The sequence below is a fragment of the Somniosus microcephalus genome, chromosome 10, assembly GCF_052327205.1.
Source record: "Somniosus microcephalus isolate GS21.2 chromosome 10, FLI_Smic_1.0, whole genome shotgun sequence".
Taxonomy (NCBI): domain Eukaryota; kingdom Metazoa; phylum Chordata; class Chondrichthyes; order Squaliformes; family Somniosidae; genus Somniosus; species Somniosus microcephalus.
The window spans coordinates 144,488,168-144,507,891 of record NC_140996.1 but is presented as its reverse complement, the minus strand read 5'-3'; the positions used below and the strand labels follow the sequence as shown (position 1 = coordinate 144,507,891).

The 19,724-nt window shown below is 43.7% G+C and overlaps 1 protein-coding gene across 3 annotated transcripts in view; it reads right to left on the bottom strand.

Annotated features, from left to right (window-relative positions):
* Nucleotides 1-2,184: 2,184 nt before the first annotated feature.
* Nucleotides 2,185-19,724, bottom strand: part of tenm4 (teneurin transmembrane protein 4) — a 934,100-nt gene continuing 916,560 nt past the window's right edge. For all 3 annotated transcript variants that reach the window (XM_085998898.1, XM_085998899.1, XM_085998901.1), the window contains one exon: nucleotides 2,185-4,501. In XM_085998898.1, the coding sequence (XP_085855024.1) occupies nucleotides 3,743-4,501 (759 nt within the window). In that variant the 3' untranslated portion in view covers nucleotides 2,185-3,742. The remainder of the gene's footprint in view (nucleotides 4,502-19,724) is intronic.

The window sequence follows — 19,724 nt, the reverse complement described above, 5'->3', positions numbered from 1 at the left end:
TCTCCTCTACATTGGGGAGTCAAACTGAGATTAGGTGATCACTTTGCGGAACACCTCCATTCTGTCCATAAGCGTGACCCTGAGCTTCCGGTCGCCTATCACAGACCTTCCCTTTTGTTCATCCCTCACCTCTCCCCTTTCCCTGCCTCTGCCCTTGCTCATAGCCAGTGAATCACCTGCAATGGCTTCTCTTCCCACTCCCCCATCATTACCTCTGGTGTCCCCCAAGGAGCTATCCTTGGCCCCCTCCTATTTCTCATCTACATGCTGCCCCTTGGCGACATCATCTGAAAACACAGCGTCAGTTTCCACATGTACGCTGACGACACCCAGCTCTACCTCACTACCACTTCTCTCGACCCCTCCACTGTCTCTAAATTGTCAGACTGCTTGTCCGACATCCAGTACTGGATGAGCAGAAATTTTCTCCAATTAAATATTGGGAAGACCAAAGCCATTGTTTTCAGTCCCCACCACAAACTCCGTTCCCTAGCCACTGACTCCATCCCTCTCCCTAGCATCTGTCTAAGGCTGAACCACACTGTTCGCAACCTTGCTGTCATATTTGACCCTGAAATGAGCTTCCGACCACATATCCGCGGCATAACTAAGACCGCCTATTTCCACCTCCGTAACATCGCCCGTCTCCGCCCCTGCTTCAGCTCATCTGCTGCTGAAACCCTCATCCATGCCTTTATTACCTCCAGACTTGACTATTCCAATGCACTCCTGGCTGGACTCCCACGCGCTAGCCTACGTAAACTTGAGGTAATCCAAAACTTGGCTGCCTGTGTGCTAACTCGTACCAAGTCCCGTTCACCCATCACCCCTGCGCTCACTGACCTACATTGGCTCCCGGTTAAGCAATGTCTCGATTTTAAAATTCTCATCCTTGTTTTCAAATCCCTCCATGGCCTCGCCCCTCCCTATCTCTGTAATCTCCTCCAGTCCCGCAACCACCACCCCCCCACCCCCCTGTGATATCTGCGCTCCTCTCATTCTGCCCTCCAGAGCATCCCTAATTATAATCATTCAACCATTGGTGGCCATGCCTTAAGCTGCCTAGGCCCTAAGCTCTGGAATTCCCTTCCTAAACTTCTCCACCTCTCTTTCCTCCTTTACGACGCTCCTTAAAACCGACCTCTTTGACCAAGTTTTTGGTTATCAGCCCTAATTTCTCCTTGCTCGGTGTCAAATTTTTGTCTTATAAACACTCCTGTGAAGTGCCTTGGGACGTTTTACTACATTAAAGGCGCTATATAAATACAAGTTGTTGTTGTAAAAGCTGTTATATCTCTTCTTTTCCAGTTCTGATGAAAGGTCATCAACCTGAAATGTTAACTTTGTTTCTCTCTCCACAGATGCTGAGTATTTCCAGCATTTTCTTTTTTTATTTCATCCATACAGTTGTCTTCTTAGATAAACAGTGTGGAACTGATGTTCCATCATGATCAAATACTATATCAAAGCTTCTCCTCATAGCTTTATGAGATCATTTCTAGCTATAACACACAGGTATGTGATGACCGCTACTTCATGGCTTCACGGCGAGTGAAACCATTCCCAGTGAAACTTGTTAATCTACTGTGAGCATTTAATGTCAATCTCCACAATAAATTTAAAGCCGAGGTTTGAACCTGTATTGGAATGCTAATTATCTACAACGAGTTTGTCACCATGGCCCCACACGATGTAGGTTCACCAAAACACTGTGCCCCAGAGTGGTAGGATGCATACTTGCACCATGATTTCCCACAAGATAATTCCCTTGGTGTTGATGTTATGGGAAGGCACGGAGCAGATGCTGAGCAACGTCCACAAAGATGATGTGAAAATTGGGTAGCAGTTGCTTCCCAATGGTTGGTTGAACACAAACAATAGCAGTTGTCTGGGAAAACATCACCTGCCTACCCTTTCTACAAGGAAGGGCATGTGGCACAGGACATACCTAATGTAAGGGAAATAAAACATATGAAAAAGGGATAAAATTAAATTAAAACACAATCCACTGAAGTTATTCTGAAAGGGGATTTTTTTTTTTAAAGAAATATCCAACTGCAATTTTTCTCACTGAGGATTCTCATCATTGACATTTAAAGGGTTAATAGTTATTAGTTCACTTTCATTGTATATATTGAATCAATACTATCAAAAAATACAAAGATTAACCCCCCACTGTATGCTAACAGCTGTTTTTATTTGTTGTGCACACTATATGATCCACTTCTTATAAGGAGACATTAAATCTGCTGAAGACAGGGTGTTCTTATGGTCTAAAAATGGTAGCAGTATATTTATACAAAATGCATAAAAATATAAAAGAACACATAAATAGGAATTGGTCAATATTATAAATTTGGGGGATTCATATAATACTTCAATTTAACAGCATATCACAGCATTTATGATACTTCAGCTTCTAATTAAACAAATATAAAATCAGAAAAATCTGCCCAAAATAAGTCACCATATTTTAAACAGTAAATGATTTTGTGATGCTTCAATTGCACAGTGATAAAGCAATAATCATGAAACTGCTCCTAAGGTCAAAACACATTGGGTCACAATAACAATATCATGAGATATTAATATTGTGATGCATATATGTATATAAATACACGCACCAACATCGCCCAATCCCAAAACACACATTAGACCAGTTCAAAGAACATTAAACACTTATTTAAAACCTAGAGAATGAAAACAACACAAATTAGCAGCCAATAATTAGTGTTAAGTGCGCACTTTAACCGGTTCAGTTAGATACAGGCGTTAAAAGATTTTCAATTCTTGGTTCTTGTGCTGCAGATTATATCTATGTTGGTTGAGTGAGAGATGGGATTTTTATACTGCACCACCCAATCCCATTGTGATTAAAACTAAACAATGAATTGAGTTAAAGAATAAATGAGTAAACAAAAGAAATATGGAGTTTTTAAAAATCTTTTAATAAAAAGTCAAACTTAAAAAAATTAAATTAAACTGAAAACAACTATTGAACAGAAACAGAAGCAATAAAAACAGACACATACAATTAAAAAAAACTCCAAACTAAAACGTTTTCAGACTTTCAACTTACCTACAGTATGACTTCTGATTGAAATCAAGTAAAAAAAATTCAAAACACAAAATAACCTTTTTATTTCCACTGAAGACTACACAGGATCATTGCTGTAGTTCTAGAAGTTATCTACATTTGCATTTATTTACAGCCTTGCTTATTTACACAATCAGAATACAGTGTTAGAAACATAAGGGTTGAGATTTGTCTCAAATTAAAATCAGAACCTTCGGAAAGTTCTCACACAAGTTGTTACTTTCTGCGCCGATATAAAATGCAGCTGTAGTCCTTCGCTGCATCGAAATCCATCTTGTAAGGAGTCCCAAAGAATTAGCAACAGAGGCCTATGATAATCCTTTGAATTTTTAAGTAGACACTAGGAGAACACATTTCTTTACTGGTAATGCGTCTTGCACTCCTGGTTCTGACCTTGAAACCGACTGTAAACCAATAGCTCACAGTTCTCATATTGTTAGAAAATAGCAAAAATCCACTGTGATCACACTACTGCAAAATACCTTCTGCTCAATGCAAAATGTGTGAAGACAAGAAAAAAAAACCTCAGCACGTTGCAGGAATTACAATGCAACAGTTTTAAAAATAACTGTAACAACACAGCCTGAAAAATGGCCACATAAGCAGCTGTCTTTGGCAAAGTGGTTGGCACATGGTCCTTTACTGTTACCTCTTGCCCATTTCACTCTGTCTCATGAAATGGATATTATTTACACTGTCTGACAATTCAGGGTATTGCTCAACAGTTTTTATAAAATAGCCGTCATAGCCTTGCACCCTGCCCGTGATCAACAGCTGCTGCTTTTCTCCCTCAGTCCATGAGCGAATGCCCTCCTCTCCATCTTGTAACCTTTGCTGTTCCTTATTCCACGCTTGTGCTACAGCCCGTTGCCTGGCCAACTCCAAGACACGAGCCTTCTCTTCATCGATGGTTGTCCCATATCGTGTATTTAAACACAACAAACCATGTTGAAGTTTAATATCAGTGTATCTTCTAGTCCTTCCATTCAGAACAGTATTAATTTGAGACACAGTAACATTAACGCCATTCTCCAGGGTTCGCCTTCCACCAGTAAGACCCAAAATAGCGAGATCCCTTTCTGCAGGCCCCAGTTTAATGAAATAATGTGTGTCCACACCATCAATGGTGAAGTGGAAATTTTCCAGATAGTGGGCATTATTTAACACCGCAGCGACTCTCCGGCCATCCTCATTGGCAACACTAATGATATCTGTGCTTACTCTGCCTCCTCTCACAGCAAATTTCACCCCTTTGCCAAGGATTGAACCACCTGTTGCAAATTTCATCAGCTGTGCTTTTGGCTGACACCCAGCTCCACTTCCTCCATAAATCCGACCGAAGTGCTCCAGTGTAACAAAGGCTTTGAGCTGTTTCTGTACTACACATTGGACACCTAAAATAGACTAATGAAAAGAGAAAATAGCATTAACAATCATCTTCAGTTAAAAAAAGTAACCATTTTCACAACATCGGAACACAGTCTCCTTGAGATTCTTTACCAATGGTCTGGTGAGGGGCTTCAAAAGTGTTACTGTCCGTTTCATTAGAGAATCTTGTGATGAAACTCTATCAGTATTGATTACCACAAGTTTTGCAAATTGCGTAATGTATTCAGTTTTAGAGTGATTTGAAGATATACAAATTAAATGAAAGCTTTTAAAAAATAATTTTTCAAAACTTTACTACTCTACTTTTGTACACGTCTGATTGTAATTGACTGGTCACAGCAATACAGTTATTAGATAGCTCCAGCTCTCTTTTCAGGTTGCTTGGAGGCCCTGCTTGGCCTTGGAATTGTAACTGGAACATACATCTCCAGGCTTGGGCCTTTAATAAGGCTACATCTAGTAGACCTTGCTACATGTACAAAGGGATTAGAAGAAGAGATTTTTGAGCAAATAATTTATTGATCTTTATTTGGGTGGTTGATTGCTTTAATGTTGAACAGAAATACCAGTGCTGAGCTTCTTAGCCTAGTCATGAAATGGAAAAAAATGCCAGACAATTTCAAATGTCTGTCAATGTTTGGCTTTGAACTTATATTTTCTGACTGGGGAATTAAATGCTCAATAATACAGCTGCTGGACATTGAGTAATAGAACCTGCGTGAAGCAGGTCTGGATCCAAATAAAGGCTGACACCCCAGTCTCTTTTAACAGTGGTGTATAAATGCTGCAGTTTATTGGAACATTTGGCGAAAATCTACTAACTATGAGAAATGAAAATCGATCCTACCGCCAGGCACCATTCATATATTCTAATGTCACCAAACAGAAAAGTATCAATACTAGCTGCCTCAAAAGTCTTGGCCGATTTTCTACAAATGTCTTCATGCAGCAATGTGCAAGTAATGGCACAGGCACTTTCTTCAATATCTCCTGACATATATTTTAAATATACTTCATCATGTAGTTAAGTGCAACAGTGACATTGAAATAAGAAGTACAGAATGATCCAATTATTAACAACAATTTGTATTTATATAGCGCCTTTAACGTAGTATTTCAAGACAAAAAATTTGACACCAATCCACATAAGGATAAATTAAGGCAGGTGACCAAAAGCTTGGTCAAAGAGGTAGGTTTTAAGGAGCATCTTAAAGGAGGAAAGAGAGGTAGCGAGGCGGACAGGTTTAGGCAGGGAATTCCAGAGCTTAGGGCCTAGGCAACAGAAGGCAAGAGAAAGACTTAAGTCTGGAAAGCAATGGAACCTTACTTTCCCTGTACATTGTTTTAATTTATTCGCAGGATATTAGTGCACTGGCAAGGCTGCATTTATTGCCCATCCCTAGATCCCGAGGTGGTGGTGGTGGGCGCTCTCCTTGAACTGTTGCAATCCATTAGGGCGTTTCAGTGCTGTGGCAGGGAAGAGACTTGATTAGAGAGATTCCAACATGGAGTTGCAGCCAACAGAAACACGGTCAAGGACTTGAGAGAGGAAATGGAGGTTGGAGATGAGCCAATAGTTTGCAAGGACGGAGGGGGTTGAGAGTGAATTTTTGAGTAGAGACATGATGGCAGTTTTAAAATGGAGGGGGACAAAAGCTGAGGAGAGGGAACTATTTGCAATGTCAGCTAGCATGGGCCCAGGAAGGGAAAACTTCTCATGATTCTGTTTATAAATTGTCCCATTTATTGAATTCAATTTCACAACTTAGCATGGTGGAATTTGAACTCATTGGCAGGCATTTTCCCCTTTAAAAAAATGGGTGGGTTTGGAGCATGGGTGTATTAAATTGTTAAAATTGGGACTCCTGACCTGATCCCGCCTCCAACCTGCCACTTCCGGTTTTAACGGAGGTGGGACAGGGGCGGGGAGTGGACGACCAACCCGCTCCCAGGGGGAGAAGCGTCAATTTAAATATTACAATAAGGCTGAAAGCCAATTTTTAACCTCCATTTTGAATTTAAATGCCTGTGGACGGGTTTCACACAATTCATGAAACCTGGCAGTTAAACCGAGGTGGAGACTGCTGCATCCAGGAGGTAGCTGGCTTTATACCTACTTCCTGGATCCAGGGTCCTTGCCTAAGTCACCCCCCTCGATCGGAGACCCTACCACAAGGCCTCCGATCCCCACAATGAGGCCTCCTCCCGCACCCCACCGATGATGATGAGGAGGCCGGCCACAATCTTCTCACCCCCCACCACCGATCCTGGGCTGACTCCCCCCCGCCCACCAATCCCCAACCGAACCCCCAACACCCGCCGATGCTCCGGTTGACCCCCCCCACCCCTGCTGATCCTCAATCCCCCCATTCTCCCCTGCCTATCCCTGACCCCCCCATCCCTGATCCTGCCCTGCCGCGATCCCTCCCTGGACCGAACCCTCGCTCCCTCTCTGCATCTGCAGGCCTACCCGCCCACAGCCAGCCAGCCTTTCAATCTGGCTGGCTACAGGCGGGATCCGAGGCCTCGCATCATATCAGGCCCTGCTATTAAAGGCCACCTCAGAGGCCCCCAACCCACCTCCCTGGAGAAAATTCCGGCCATAATTTCTGGGTTGCTCGTCTAGTATGCTAACCACAACGTGACTTTACACAATGGGCTGGATATTGCTGGCGCTCAGAGTGTGGGTTTGGAGGCGGGTCTGCTGTCAAAATAGCAAAGATTGACAGTGGATAGGAAACCCTCCGTCAACCCGCCTCCATGTGAGTCTCCCAGGTGTCGGATCTGTCTGCGCAGAACTGACCCGACACCAAGCGGCGGGGGAGACAATTGAGATCATTAAATGGCTTGTTAAGAGCTAATTTAATACTATTTTGAGGCTTCCTTCCAATTTTACGTTCTCCCCCATGGGTTACCCGCTGCTCGGGGAACATGCCAGCTCACCTTGGCGTGAGTTGAATCTGCTCTGATGTATCCGATAAGCTGACAGCTGCAGAAGTGGTGTAAAGGATGCCATGCTGCAGATGGTCAGTTTCAGAGCTCAGAAACTGTTGGTTACTGCATTTGTAAGACACGTAGAGCTTTCTTTAGCTTGCAAGTTTTTAGATCCAACTCTATGTCCAGTGCCACCTCATTGGAACAACCTCTCTCACCATTGACAGATCGCTTCTGTCATCTCACCTGCAGCTGTCATCTATTGCAGCCACGTTGGTGCCCTTGAAACAATCTCACCTTGCGCCTCTGAATCCTTCCACATTCAGCCCCAACACCAACATCACCAGACACACCAGCAGCACCAACAACAACACCAACCTTCACCGCCATCACCTGATGATGCACAGGACACAGGGCATCAGCCCCTGACAACATTGCTGCCCGGGAGGCCAGCGATGGCATCACCATGGCCAGATTTACTTCACTTGATGCTGTAAACCCTGGCTGCCACATGATGCGCCAGGTTGACACCATCCCACACTAGCACCGTGAAGCATTCCTTTAATGTCTAAGCCATTCCATGCACACACATCACTACAGCAGGGGGTGGGGGTCAGTAAATTATGTCTCAACATTCACTGGAACTCACTAAGACACTTCTCAAGGTGAGCACAGATCTGTCCAATAAGGTGAAGTGTTGAAAATACAGATTTCACTGTATGACAACACATCACCAGAAACTTCACATGGTCATTGGCTAACCCTCTCAAATGCCTACCCTTGTGTGTTGTTTGTTGGTATGCTTACAGTAGGATGAGGGTGAGTGTGAGGGGTGGCTAGTGAGCTGGGGAAGTGATAATGTAGATAGAGAGGGATGGGTGGAGGTATAAGGTAAGTTGGTGTGAGTAAGGATGTGCAGGAGAAGGGTAGGGAAGGCAGAGTGATGGGGATGTGTTGAGTGGCACAGCAGGGTGAGTTTGAGTGTGGCTTTGCAGTGAAGTTTTGTGATCCACTAAGATCATTGAAAGGTTGGTGCTACTGCAGCCAAGGACTCCTGATGACATCCCTGCTCTTGCCCTCCTGTGCAATGTGCAACCAGACTGTGTTGGTGTCCTGGGGAGGTCTCTTCCGCCCTTGGAAGGGAAGAGAACCTCCCTGCATGCTGTGACTCCCTCCATAAGCATATGGAGGGAGTCATTGGAGAGCCTGGGTGCAAGTGTCCACCTTTGTGCAGAGCTTGTCAGTGTTTGCAACACCTCAATGCTGTAGAACACTGACAGAACAATTGTCAAACTCAATGTGGCTGTGGTCAATTTAAGGAAACCGGCTGATGACGTGTCATCAAACGACATCATCAGACGCGCTTCCTGTTAATTGGTCGGGAAGCCCGCAGGACAAGATTAACAAGGCCAATCATGGGAAAATCCCTTTGACAGAGTAACTGCAGCCGGGAGCGGGACCGGAACCGAGCAACCAGCTATTCCGCCACCATCCTGCCTCCGCAGAGAAAATCCAGCCAAATGTCTTTGTGACCCACCCCTTTAATGACATGAACAGGAGTTGCAGGGAATAATTCATCGATGATTCCAGGTTGACATCAATCAATGCTCGATGATATATTGGCAGGTTAAAATGTCAAACCAAAATGCTATCAGTCTTAACCAGTCAAGTAATGAAGTCATGATCTTCAACTGCAGTGTCAAAGATATAATTTTTTTACCTTAATTATTTATCCTGATCAAATTGCTGCATTTTGGGACCAAAGGTTGTGGACATTAGAAATCTAAACACTAACACCTGCACCATTTCTGTTTTTTGAGTATAAACTGTGATCAAATTTGACTTTAGGCAGACAATCATTTTGTCCTTGCTGAAACCAACAGAGTAAGTGGTAAGAGACTATGATACAAATGTTGTGGATTTATCAAAAGAAACTGTTCAAGTCTCAGATGAATTTCAGGAATGTGACTAAGCAGCACTGTTCTTCTTGCAGTGTTCACATTTAAAAAAGGATTCCTGTCACAGATAGAACTGAAATATTCATTATATGTTCAAGTGTGATAGTCCTTGCATTTAAGGGTCCACTTTATCAGTGGTTCTTAGGGTCAGTAAAATAAAATGTGTGGACACGTGGGCAAAATCTGATGGGATATTTCCTTCTAATATTTAATTGTGTTTTTTCATCAATAAAAAATATAAAATAGAAGTTTTCGATAATAAAATCAGAAGAAAGCAAACTTGCAAAAACAAGACATTTTAAAATTAAATATCACTATTAATGAAGTATCAGAGAACCATAGAAACTTACAGCACAGAAGGAGGCCATTCGGCCTGTCATGGCTGTGCGGGCTCTTTGAAGGAGCAGTCGTGCTTAGTCCCACACCCATGCTTTTTGTCCAGAACCCTGTAATTCCTCATCCTCAAGTACCTGTCAAACTACTTTTTAAATTTATTTATGGAATCAGCTTCCACCACCTTTTCAGGTAGAGCGTTCCCGATCCCGACAACTCTCTGTGAAAAAAACTCTCCTCATCTTTTTCCAATGATTTTGAATCTATGACCTCTGGTTATTGACCCACTCGCCAGAGGGATTATTTTTCCCTACTTACTCTATCAAAACCCCTCATCATCTTGAAAACCTCTATCAGGTCATCTCTTAACCTTCTCTGTTCTAAGGAGAACAATTTTTCCAACCTCACCTCATAAATGAAGTCCCTCATCCCATGTAACATCCTGGTAAACCTCCTTTGTACCCTTTCTAAGGCCTTTAGATCTTTCCTGAAGTGCGATGCCCAGAGTTGTCCACAATACTCCAGCTGAGGCCGAACCAGTGATTTATAAAGTTCCAGCATGATCTCTTTGCTTTAATATTCTATGTCTATTTATAAATCCAAGTAACCCATATGCTTTTTTAACCACTTTATCAACTTGCACTTTAAGGATTTGTGTATATGGATACCAAGGTCTCTCTGCTCATCTGCACTTTTCAAAATCGTGCCACTTATAGTATACCGTCTTTCCATATTAGTCCTCCCAAAGTGCATCACTTCACACTTCTCAGCATTGAACTCCATCTGCCATGCTTCTGCCCATTTAACCATCCTGTCTATGTCATCCTGAAGCCTACAACTATCCTCATCATATTCTACTATGTTGCCAAGTTTCGTATCATCTGCAAACTTTCTTATGCTGCTCCCTACACCAGAGACCAGGTCGTTCATAAAAATTGCAAAGAGTAATGGACCCAAAACTGACCCTTTGGGAACTCCACTACAAACCAGTCTGAAAAACATCCATCCACCACTACCCTCTGCTTCCGGTCACGGAGCCAATTCCATATCCATCCCATAACTTTCCCCTTAATTCCATGGGCTTCCATCTTCTTAACAAGGCTCCTGTGTGGCACATTGTCGAATGCCTTCTGCAAGTCCATATATACAACTTCTACTGCACCACCTTAATCAACCTTCTCTGTTACGTCATCAAAAAATTCAATCAAGTTCAGTCAGACACAATTTTCATTTAACAAATCCATGCTGGAACTCCTTGATTAACCCATGCCTTTTCAAATAAAAGTTTATTTTGTCCCTGGTAATGGTTTCCAATAACTTCCCCACCAGCGATGTTAGGCTGACTGGCCTGTAGTTTTCTGGTTTATCCCTCTCCACTTCCTTGAATTGGCCCTTCTCCTGTATCCAATGAGGATTGAAAGATTGTGACCAATGGCCCTGCTATTTCTACCTTCGCTTATTTCAGCAACCTAGGATGCATTCCATCCAGACCAGGTGACTTACCAACTTTCAGTACGTCTCCTTTATCTATTACTATCCTGTTCATAACTTTCCTCTTCTCCTTTAGTGTAATTTATTGTGGGTTTGGCCAAAGTCCGTATACGCTGATGACATTGCCTTGGCCATGCAAAACATGAATCTGTCTGTCACCAAGGTGACTTTAACCAGTGATTTACAGAGGATGGGGACCTACTTCTGCCGATGGCTACTTCAGCCAAACCCACAAAAGACCATCACCTCGATATTCCACCTTAACACCCATCAAGCAAACCGCAGCACAGAGGTAAACCATGCCAAAAATCTTTCCTATTTAGGAGTCACGCGCGATCACACCCTGTCATACAGGCAGCGTCTCCAGAACCTTGGGAGGAAACTAAAGAGTAGGGTCAACTTGATCCAGAAACTCGCCGGATCCACATGGGAAGCAGATGCTCAAACCCTCCGTACAGCAGCACTCGTCCTGGTACTCTACAGCGGACTACTGCTCTCCAGCATGGCTATCAAGTCTGCATGTCAAATCCGTTGATGTCCAGCTGAATTCTACTATGAGAATCATCACTGGAACGCTTTTATCGACATCAATACCTTGGCTGCCGGAGCTTTCAAACATCACACCATCACACCTATGCCGCGAATATGCAGTCTCCAGAGAATACAACCACTACATCAGCAAAGACAAGCTGATCCAGGCTGACTTGAACAACCTACCACCAACCTGTCTCAAATCTAGAAGGCCATTTTGGACCGTCGCCGAAGCCCTTCAGTGATTTCCCCTCAGCCTTGATGACCGATGGCGAAATGCTTGGAAGAACTGTGACATACCAAATGGATTCCTTATAGAGGACCCCACAGTACAACCTGAAGGATCAAACCTTTCTCGCAAACAGTGGACAACCATCAACCACCTCAGAACCGGTTATGCTAGATGCTGCCACCTTCTCCATAGATGGAAGATTAAAGCATCCCCATCATGTGACTGTGGAGCTTCTAATCAGACCCTGGAGCACATCATTGTACACTGCTCTCAGAAGAAATTGGTAGGCAGCCTTCAAGCTATCCACACTGTTACACAGGAAGGTTTGGCCTGGATATCTGACTTAGATATTGACATTTGATTTGCTTTGCTACTACCATACGAAAGAAGAAGTGTAACCTTCATATCATCCACTTCCTTTTTGAAGACAGATACAAAGTACTCATTTAATACTTTAGCCATGACCTCTGCCTCTACATGAAGACTTCCCTTTGGGTCCTTAATAGGCCCAAATTTTTCCCTAGCTAACTTCTTACACTTTATATGTTTATAAAATGTTTTAGGGTTCAATTTAATGTTGCCTGCTAATCTTTTCTCGTAACCTCACTTTGCTCCCATATTAGCTTTTTCAATTCCCTCCTGTGCTTTCCGTAATCTTCATGATTATTAACTGAATTTGTCATAAGCCTTGTTTTTCTGTATAATTTTTATTTTTATTTCCTTTGTCATTTAGGGCGCAATAGCTTTAGATACTCTACCTTTTCTCTTCAAAGGAACATGCCTAGTTTGTACCTGAACTTTCTTCCCTGAATGCCTTCCATTGCTCAGTTTCTGCTTTATCCTAACATCGCCTTTTCCAATCTACCTGTGCTCGGTCCCTTCTTAAATCACCGAAATTAGCTCTTCCCCAGTTTAGCATTTTTACCTTCGATATTTTTTGGTCTCTTTCCATAATTACTCTAAACGAATTATGTTGTGGTCACTGTTAGCTAGATGATCTCCTACTGTAACACACTCCACTTGCCCTACTTCATTTCTCAGAACCAGATCCAACACTGCTTCTTTTCTTGTTGGACTGGAGACATATTGATCAAGAAAGTTCTCCTGTACACATATCAGAAATTCCTCTTCTTCCCTACCCCTTAGCACTATGTTTTCCCCAGTCTACATACAGTAATTAAGGTCTCCACTACTACTACTACTGTATTTTTGTTACATGCCTTTGAAATTTGCCAACATATTTGTTCATCTATCTCCTTCTCACTGTTTGGAGCTCTATAAGAAACTCCCAGCAATGTAACAGTTCCTTAACTCTGTTCCTTAACTCAAGCCAAATAGATACAGTCTTTGAACCATCTATCATATCCTTTCTATTTAGAACTGTAACATCATACTTAATCAATACTGACACACCCCCTCCTCTTTTTCCTTCTCTATCATTCCTGAATACTTGGTAACCAGGAATATTAAGAACCCATTCCTGGCCTTGTTTGAGCCATGTCTCTGTTAGTGCAACCATGTCATAATCCCATGTGGCAACATACGGACATTGATGTACTTACAATTTAATACCGTCTTTGTCACTTTTGCTATTTTCCTCAATCTGATCCCTGCAATTTTGGGGATATTTCTAATTTTACTGCTGTTTATATCTCCCTGTCCTCTAATCTCATTGCTGCTCCTTTCTGCTGTTTTCTGGTTTCACTCAATGAGAACATTGGTCCCGGCTCTGTTCAGGTGCAACTTGCCCTACTTCATTTCTCAGAACCAGATCCAACACTGCTTCTTTTCTTGTTGGACTGGAGACATATTGATCAAGAAAGTTCTCCTGTACACATATCAGAAATTCCTCTTCTTCCCTACCCCTTAGCACTATGTTTTCCCCAGTCTACATACAGTAATTAAGGTCTCCACTACTACTACTACTGTATTTTTGTTCAGGTGCCCCTTCTCCCAGAACCGGTCCCAGTGCCCCAAGAATCTGAAACTCTTCCTCCTGGACCACTTCTCGATTCATGCATTTACCTGCACTATCTTCCTGTTTCTATACTCACTAGCACGTGACACTGGGAGTAATCCTGAGATTACTACCTTTGAGATCCTGCTTTTTAATATTTTCCTAGCTCCTGAAACTATGCCTGAAGGACTTCAACACTTTTTCTACCTGTATCATTGGTTCCAACATGGACCATGACTTCTGGCTGTTCCCCTTCCCCTCACACAATGTCCTGCACCCACTCGGTGATATTCTTTACCCTGGCACCAGGGAGGTAACATACTATTTGGGAATCACGTTTGCGGTTACAGAAACGCCTGTTTATGTCCCTAACTATCAAATCTCCTACGACTACAACACTCTTTTTTCCCCTGTGTGCAGTCAAATCTTCCGTGGTGCTGGGGGTTTGATTCTTACTGCATTCCTCCAAGGAGTCGTCACCCTCCCTGGTATTCAGAACTGAGAACCAGTTAATGAGTACCACTGGCTTGGGCAATTTCTGCTCTAGCTGTGTCTTCCTCCTACCCTGTCTGGTGCTTACCCACTCCCTCACCTCCTACACCTTCTGAGGCAGTGCAGTGACCACCTCCTGGAACGTACGATCTAGGAAACTCTCAGACGTGCCAGCTGCCCTCAAGCTCTGAAACTCTGTGGACCGGTGAGGTAAGTTTGGATAAAATCACTATAATTTAATGGGTAGCTGCATTCTGTAATATGGCATTGAGCCATACAGAAGGAGAAGATCACTGATATGTGATGGGTCAGTTGATCTCACCTGATGGCAGTAAAGACACAATAATTGATTTCAATGGGGATGATTTTCATTTTCAGCATTTATTGGGCAGATGTCTGTTCTGCCTGCCCCATGCAGTCAGCGGGAGGCTGATCAGTGTTTGTGGTCAGGCCTCATTTACACTGAATAGGCAAACTGCCAGTGCTAAGTACGCTTCTTAAAGCTAGCTCGCCAATTAGGAGGGTGGGAAATCAGACGGGGCAGCAGCCTGCAGCTTTTAAAGGGGAGAGGCACTTTTCAAAGGTGGTTAATGGAGAGCAAATATTGAAGGAGCAGGCAACATGACATCATTCAAGGGCCTCTGATTCTCCAACGCAGTTATGAAGGTGCTCGTAGAGAAAGTGAGCAACAGCAATGAGCTAAAAACAGATTATCTGGTCATGATCACATTGCAGTTTATGAGACCTTTCTGTGTGCAAATTGGCTGCCGCTTTTTCTACATTACAGCAGCAACTACTGGTTGTAAAGCGCTTTGGGACATCCAGAGGTTATGAAAGGCGCTGTATAAATGCAAGTAAGAACATAAGAAATAGGAGGAGTAGTAGGCCATTCGGCCCTTCGAGCCTGCTCCGCCATTCAATGAGATCATGGCTGATCTTCTGCCTCAATTCCATTCACCGGCCTTATCGCCGTATCCCTTGATGCCTTTACTAGTCAGAAATCTATCGACATCTGTTTTGAATATACCCAATGACTGAGCCTCCACAGCCCTCTGGGGTAGAGAATTCCAAAGATTCACCACCCTCTGTGTGAAGAAATTTCTTCTCCTCTCAGGCCTACCCTTTATCCGGAGGCTGTGGCCCCTGGTTCTAGACGCCCCAGCCAAGGGAAACATTCTCCCAGCATCCACCCTATCAAGCCCTGTAATAATTTTGTATGCTTCAATGAGATTCTCTCTCATTCTTCTGAATTCAAGAGAATACAGGCCTAGTTTACTCGATCTCTTCTCATACGACAGTCCCGCCATCCCAGGAATCAATCTAGTGAACCTTTGTTGCACTCCCTCTATGGCAAGTATATCCTTCCTTAGGTAACGAGACCAAAATTGTACACAGTACTCCAGGTGTGGTCTCACCAAGGTCCTATATAATTAGAGTAAGACTTCTTTTCTCCTGTACTCAAATCCTCTTGTAATGAAGGCCAGCATACCATTTGCCTTCCTAATGGCTTGCTGCGCCTGCACATTCACTTTCAGTGACTCATGTACAAGGACACCCAGGTCCCTTTGAGCATCTGCATTCCCCAATCTTTCACCATTTAGGAAATACTCTGTGACATAAGAAAACTACTAGGCACTTGGTCTGAGTATTAAACGAGGCTTTAATCAACTGTTTCACAACATGGAAGTCTAGTTGTCCTTCACTAGTTCCTGTTTACAAAATGTCCTGAGCAAGCTGGGCCCGTGCCCGAGTATTTATACTCTCCCTGGACAGCGTCACCACAGGCCGCCCAGTATTATTTCATAAGTCATTTCTACATGAATGGCAAGATTCATGTCACTCTGCCTTTCTGTTTTTTCTACCAAAGTGGATAACTTCACATTTATCCATAATATAATCTATCTGCCATGTTCTCGCCCACTCACTGAGCCTGTTGAGATCCCCTTGAAGCCTCTTCACAACTGACACTGCCACCTAGCTTTGTGTCATCAGCAAATTTGGAAATGTTACATTTAGTCCCCTCATCCAAATCATTGATATAGATTGTGAATAGCTGGGGCCCAAGCACCGATTCTTGCGGTACCCCACTAGTCACAGCCTGCCATCCTGAAAAAGACCTATTTATCCCTACTCTTTGTTTTCTGTCTGTTAACCAATTCTCAATCCATGCTAGTATATTACCCCCAATTCCATGTGCCCTAATTTTGTTCACCAACCTCTTGTGTGGGACCTTATTGAAGGCCTTCTGAAAATCCAAATACGCCTCATCTACCGGTTCCCCTTTGTCTACTCCACTAGTTACATCCACAAAGTCTTTCTTTTTTCCCTCTAATGGATGATGAGTACCTTGTCAAATTAGCCAACAACATTGGAGAGAACTGGTTGAGCAGATCAATGTCAGAAGCATTGAACTAAGGACCTGGCTGCAGTGCAGGAAGACATTTAACAACCTGACAGCGTAAGGCTCGCCAACCTACTGAACCACCCTACTTTATCCCGAGCACTATTAATCCTTACCTCCCTAGTTTTCCTGCCTCTCCTCCAATCACAATGGGACAGTGCATTACACCTCCTCCTGTTTGCACTCACTCAACAGCTGCTACTGCCCTCACAACTAATATCCTACCTTGGCCACACTTGCTGCGTCTTCCTCTCAGCATGCAAACTATGCTAAGCTGCCGCACACATCTTGGAAACCCTTCACTAGGGCACACACTATCCCATTTCCATTCTTCTTGCAGGAGAAGCTGGTACATAATCAATGAGAACAGAAGGTTCCTCTAGACTAAAACTCTGACACCAAAGGAGAAGGCAGCCATTGCCATTATCGGCAGAGAGGACGACACACAGCATTGGAGATAGCTGGGCTGTAGATCACTCACTACAGTGCACTTGCGCATCTTCCATTCCTTTTCTCTTTTTAACTCTCTCAATCACACACTCACTAGCACACACTCACCATGACAACCTGGTGCTGTATCGCATTGCCATTCATCTGCTACCGCTTACCCTTGTCCGTCTGCTCTTTCTGTAGGTCCCTCGGACAACATAAGCCTGAAGCCAGGCAGACTGAGGCGAGAACCCTCTTGAAGATGCATTGTCACTCACTCTTACCCTTCTAAGCACCAGCACAGAAATAATGATCTCATGTGGCAGAAGTAGAGAGTTAGAGAGGTCTGCATGAGTGATTCACTGAGCACGTGAGCAGAAGTAGAGAGTTAGAGGTCTGCATGAGTGATTCACTGAGCATGTGAGCAGAAGTAGAGAGTTAGAGAGGTCTGCATGAGTGAGTCACTGAGCACGTGAGCAGAAGTAGAGAGTTAGAGAGGTCTGCATGGGTGATTCACTGAACACGTGGCAGAAGTAGAGAGTTAGAGAGGTCTGCATGAGTGATTCACTGAGCATGTGAGCAGAAGTAGAGAGTTAGAGAGGTCTGCATGAGTGATTCACTGAACACGTAGCAGAAGTAGAGAGTTAGAGAGGTCTGCATGAGTGATTCACTGAGCACGTGGCAGAAGTAGAGAGTTAGAGAGGTCTGCATGAGTGATTCACTGAGCACGTGAGCAGAAGTAGAGAGTTAGAGAGGTCTGCATGAGTGATTCACTGAGCACGTGAGCAGAAGTAGAGAGTTAGAGAGGTCTGCATGAGTGATTCACTGAGCACGTGAGCAGAAGTAGAGAGTTAGAGAGGTCTGCATGAGTGATTCACTGGGCACGTGAGCAGAAGTAGAGAGTTAGAGAGGTCTGCATGAGTGATTCACTGAGCACGTGAGCAGAAGTAGAGAGTTAGAGAGGTCTGCATGAGTGATTCACTGAGCATGTGGCAGGAGTAGAGAGTTAGAGAGGTCTGCATGAGTGATTCACTGAGCACGTGAGCAGAAGTAGAGAGTTAGAGAGGTCTGCATGAGTGATTCACTGAGCACGTGAGCAGAAGTAGAGAGTTAGAGAGGTCTGCATGAGTGATTCACTGAGCACGTGAGCAGAAGTAGAGAGTTAGAGAGGTCTGCATGAGTGATTCACTGAGCACGTGAGCAGAAGTAGAGAGTTAGAGAGGTCTGCATGAGTGATTCACTGAGCACGTGAGCAGAAGTAGAGAGTTAGAGGTCTGCATGAGTGATTCACTGAGCACGTGAGCAGAAGTAGAGAGTTAGAGAGGTCTGCATGAGTGATTCACTGAGCACGTGAGCAGAAGTAGAGAGTTAGAGAGGTCTGCATGAGTGATTCACTGAGCACGTGAGCAGAAGTAGAGAGTTAGAGAGGTCTGCATGAGTGATTCACTGAGCATGTGGCAGAAGTAGAGAGTTAGAGAGGTCTGCATGAGTGATTCACTGAGCACGTGAGCAGAAGTAGAGAGTTAGAGAGGTCTGCATGAGTGATTCACTGAGCACGTGAGCAGAAGTAGAGAGTTAGAGAGGTCTGCATGAGTGATTCACTGAGCACGTGAGCAGAAGTAGATGCATGTGGAAAGAACAGACCAGAAAATGACTCACTGGCGGGCTACCTCATGCCCTAGCTTTGCCGAAAAGGACAAAACGGTAAGTCTTAGGGGCCCAGCCTTTAAAGGAAAAGTGCGGAAGCCACTGGGGGAGGACCTTGTGGACGCTCTAGAGTAGGTATGAGAGTATTTAGAGGTGGCACTAGGTGCTCACAGCAGGGTGATAATTTATGTGTAGACATTTATGTAAACCAACAGTAACCCTTCTGAAATAAACCCTTTCGAAATCTTTGTGTGCAGAGTGTCCCTGTAGTAGCTGGTGATCCTGCAAGGTTATTTAACATGAATATCAATGTTGGTCTTTGGACACATGCAGTTTATTCTAGGGTGAAAGGAATCGTACTGTTATTGGGCATGACTGAACATAAGAATATAAAAACATAAGAATTAGGAGCAGGAGTAGGCCATACGGCTCCTCAAGACTGCTCCGCCATTCAATACGATCATGGCTGATCTTCGACCTCAACTCCACTTTCTCGCCCGATCTCCATATCCCTCAATTCCCCTAGAGTTCAAAAATCTATCCATCTCAGTGAAATAGTTTGGGTGGAGATAAGGAATAAGAAGGGGAAAAAGTCACTAGTGGGCGTAGTCTATAGGCCTCCTAACAGTGGCAACTCTGTTGGTCGGAGTGTAAATCAGGAAATAGTTGGGGCTTGTAATAAGGGAACAGCTATAATCATGGGGGATTTTAACTTTCATATTGACTGGACTAATCAAATTGGGCATGGCAGCCTTGAGGAAGAGTTCATAGAGTGTATTAGGGACGGGTTCCTTGAGCAGTATATAACTGAACCAGCCAGGGGGCAGGCAATC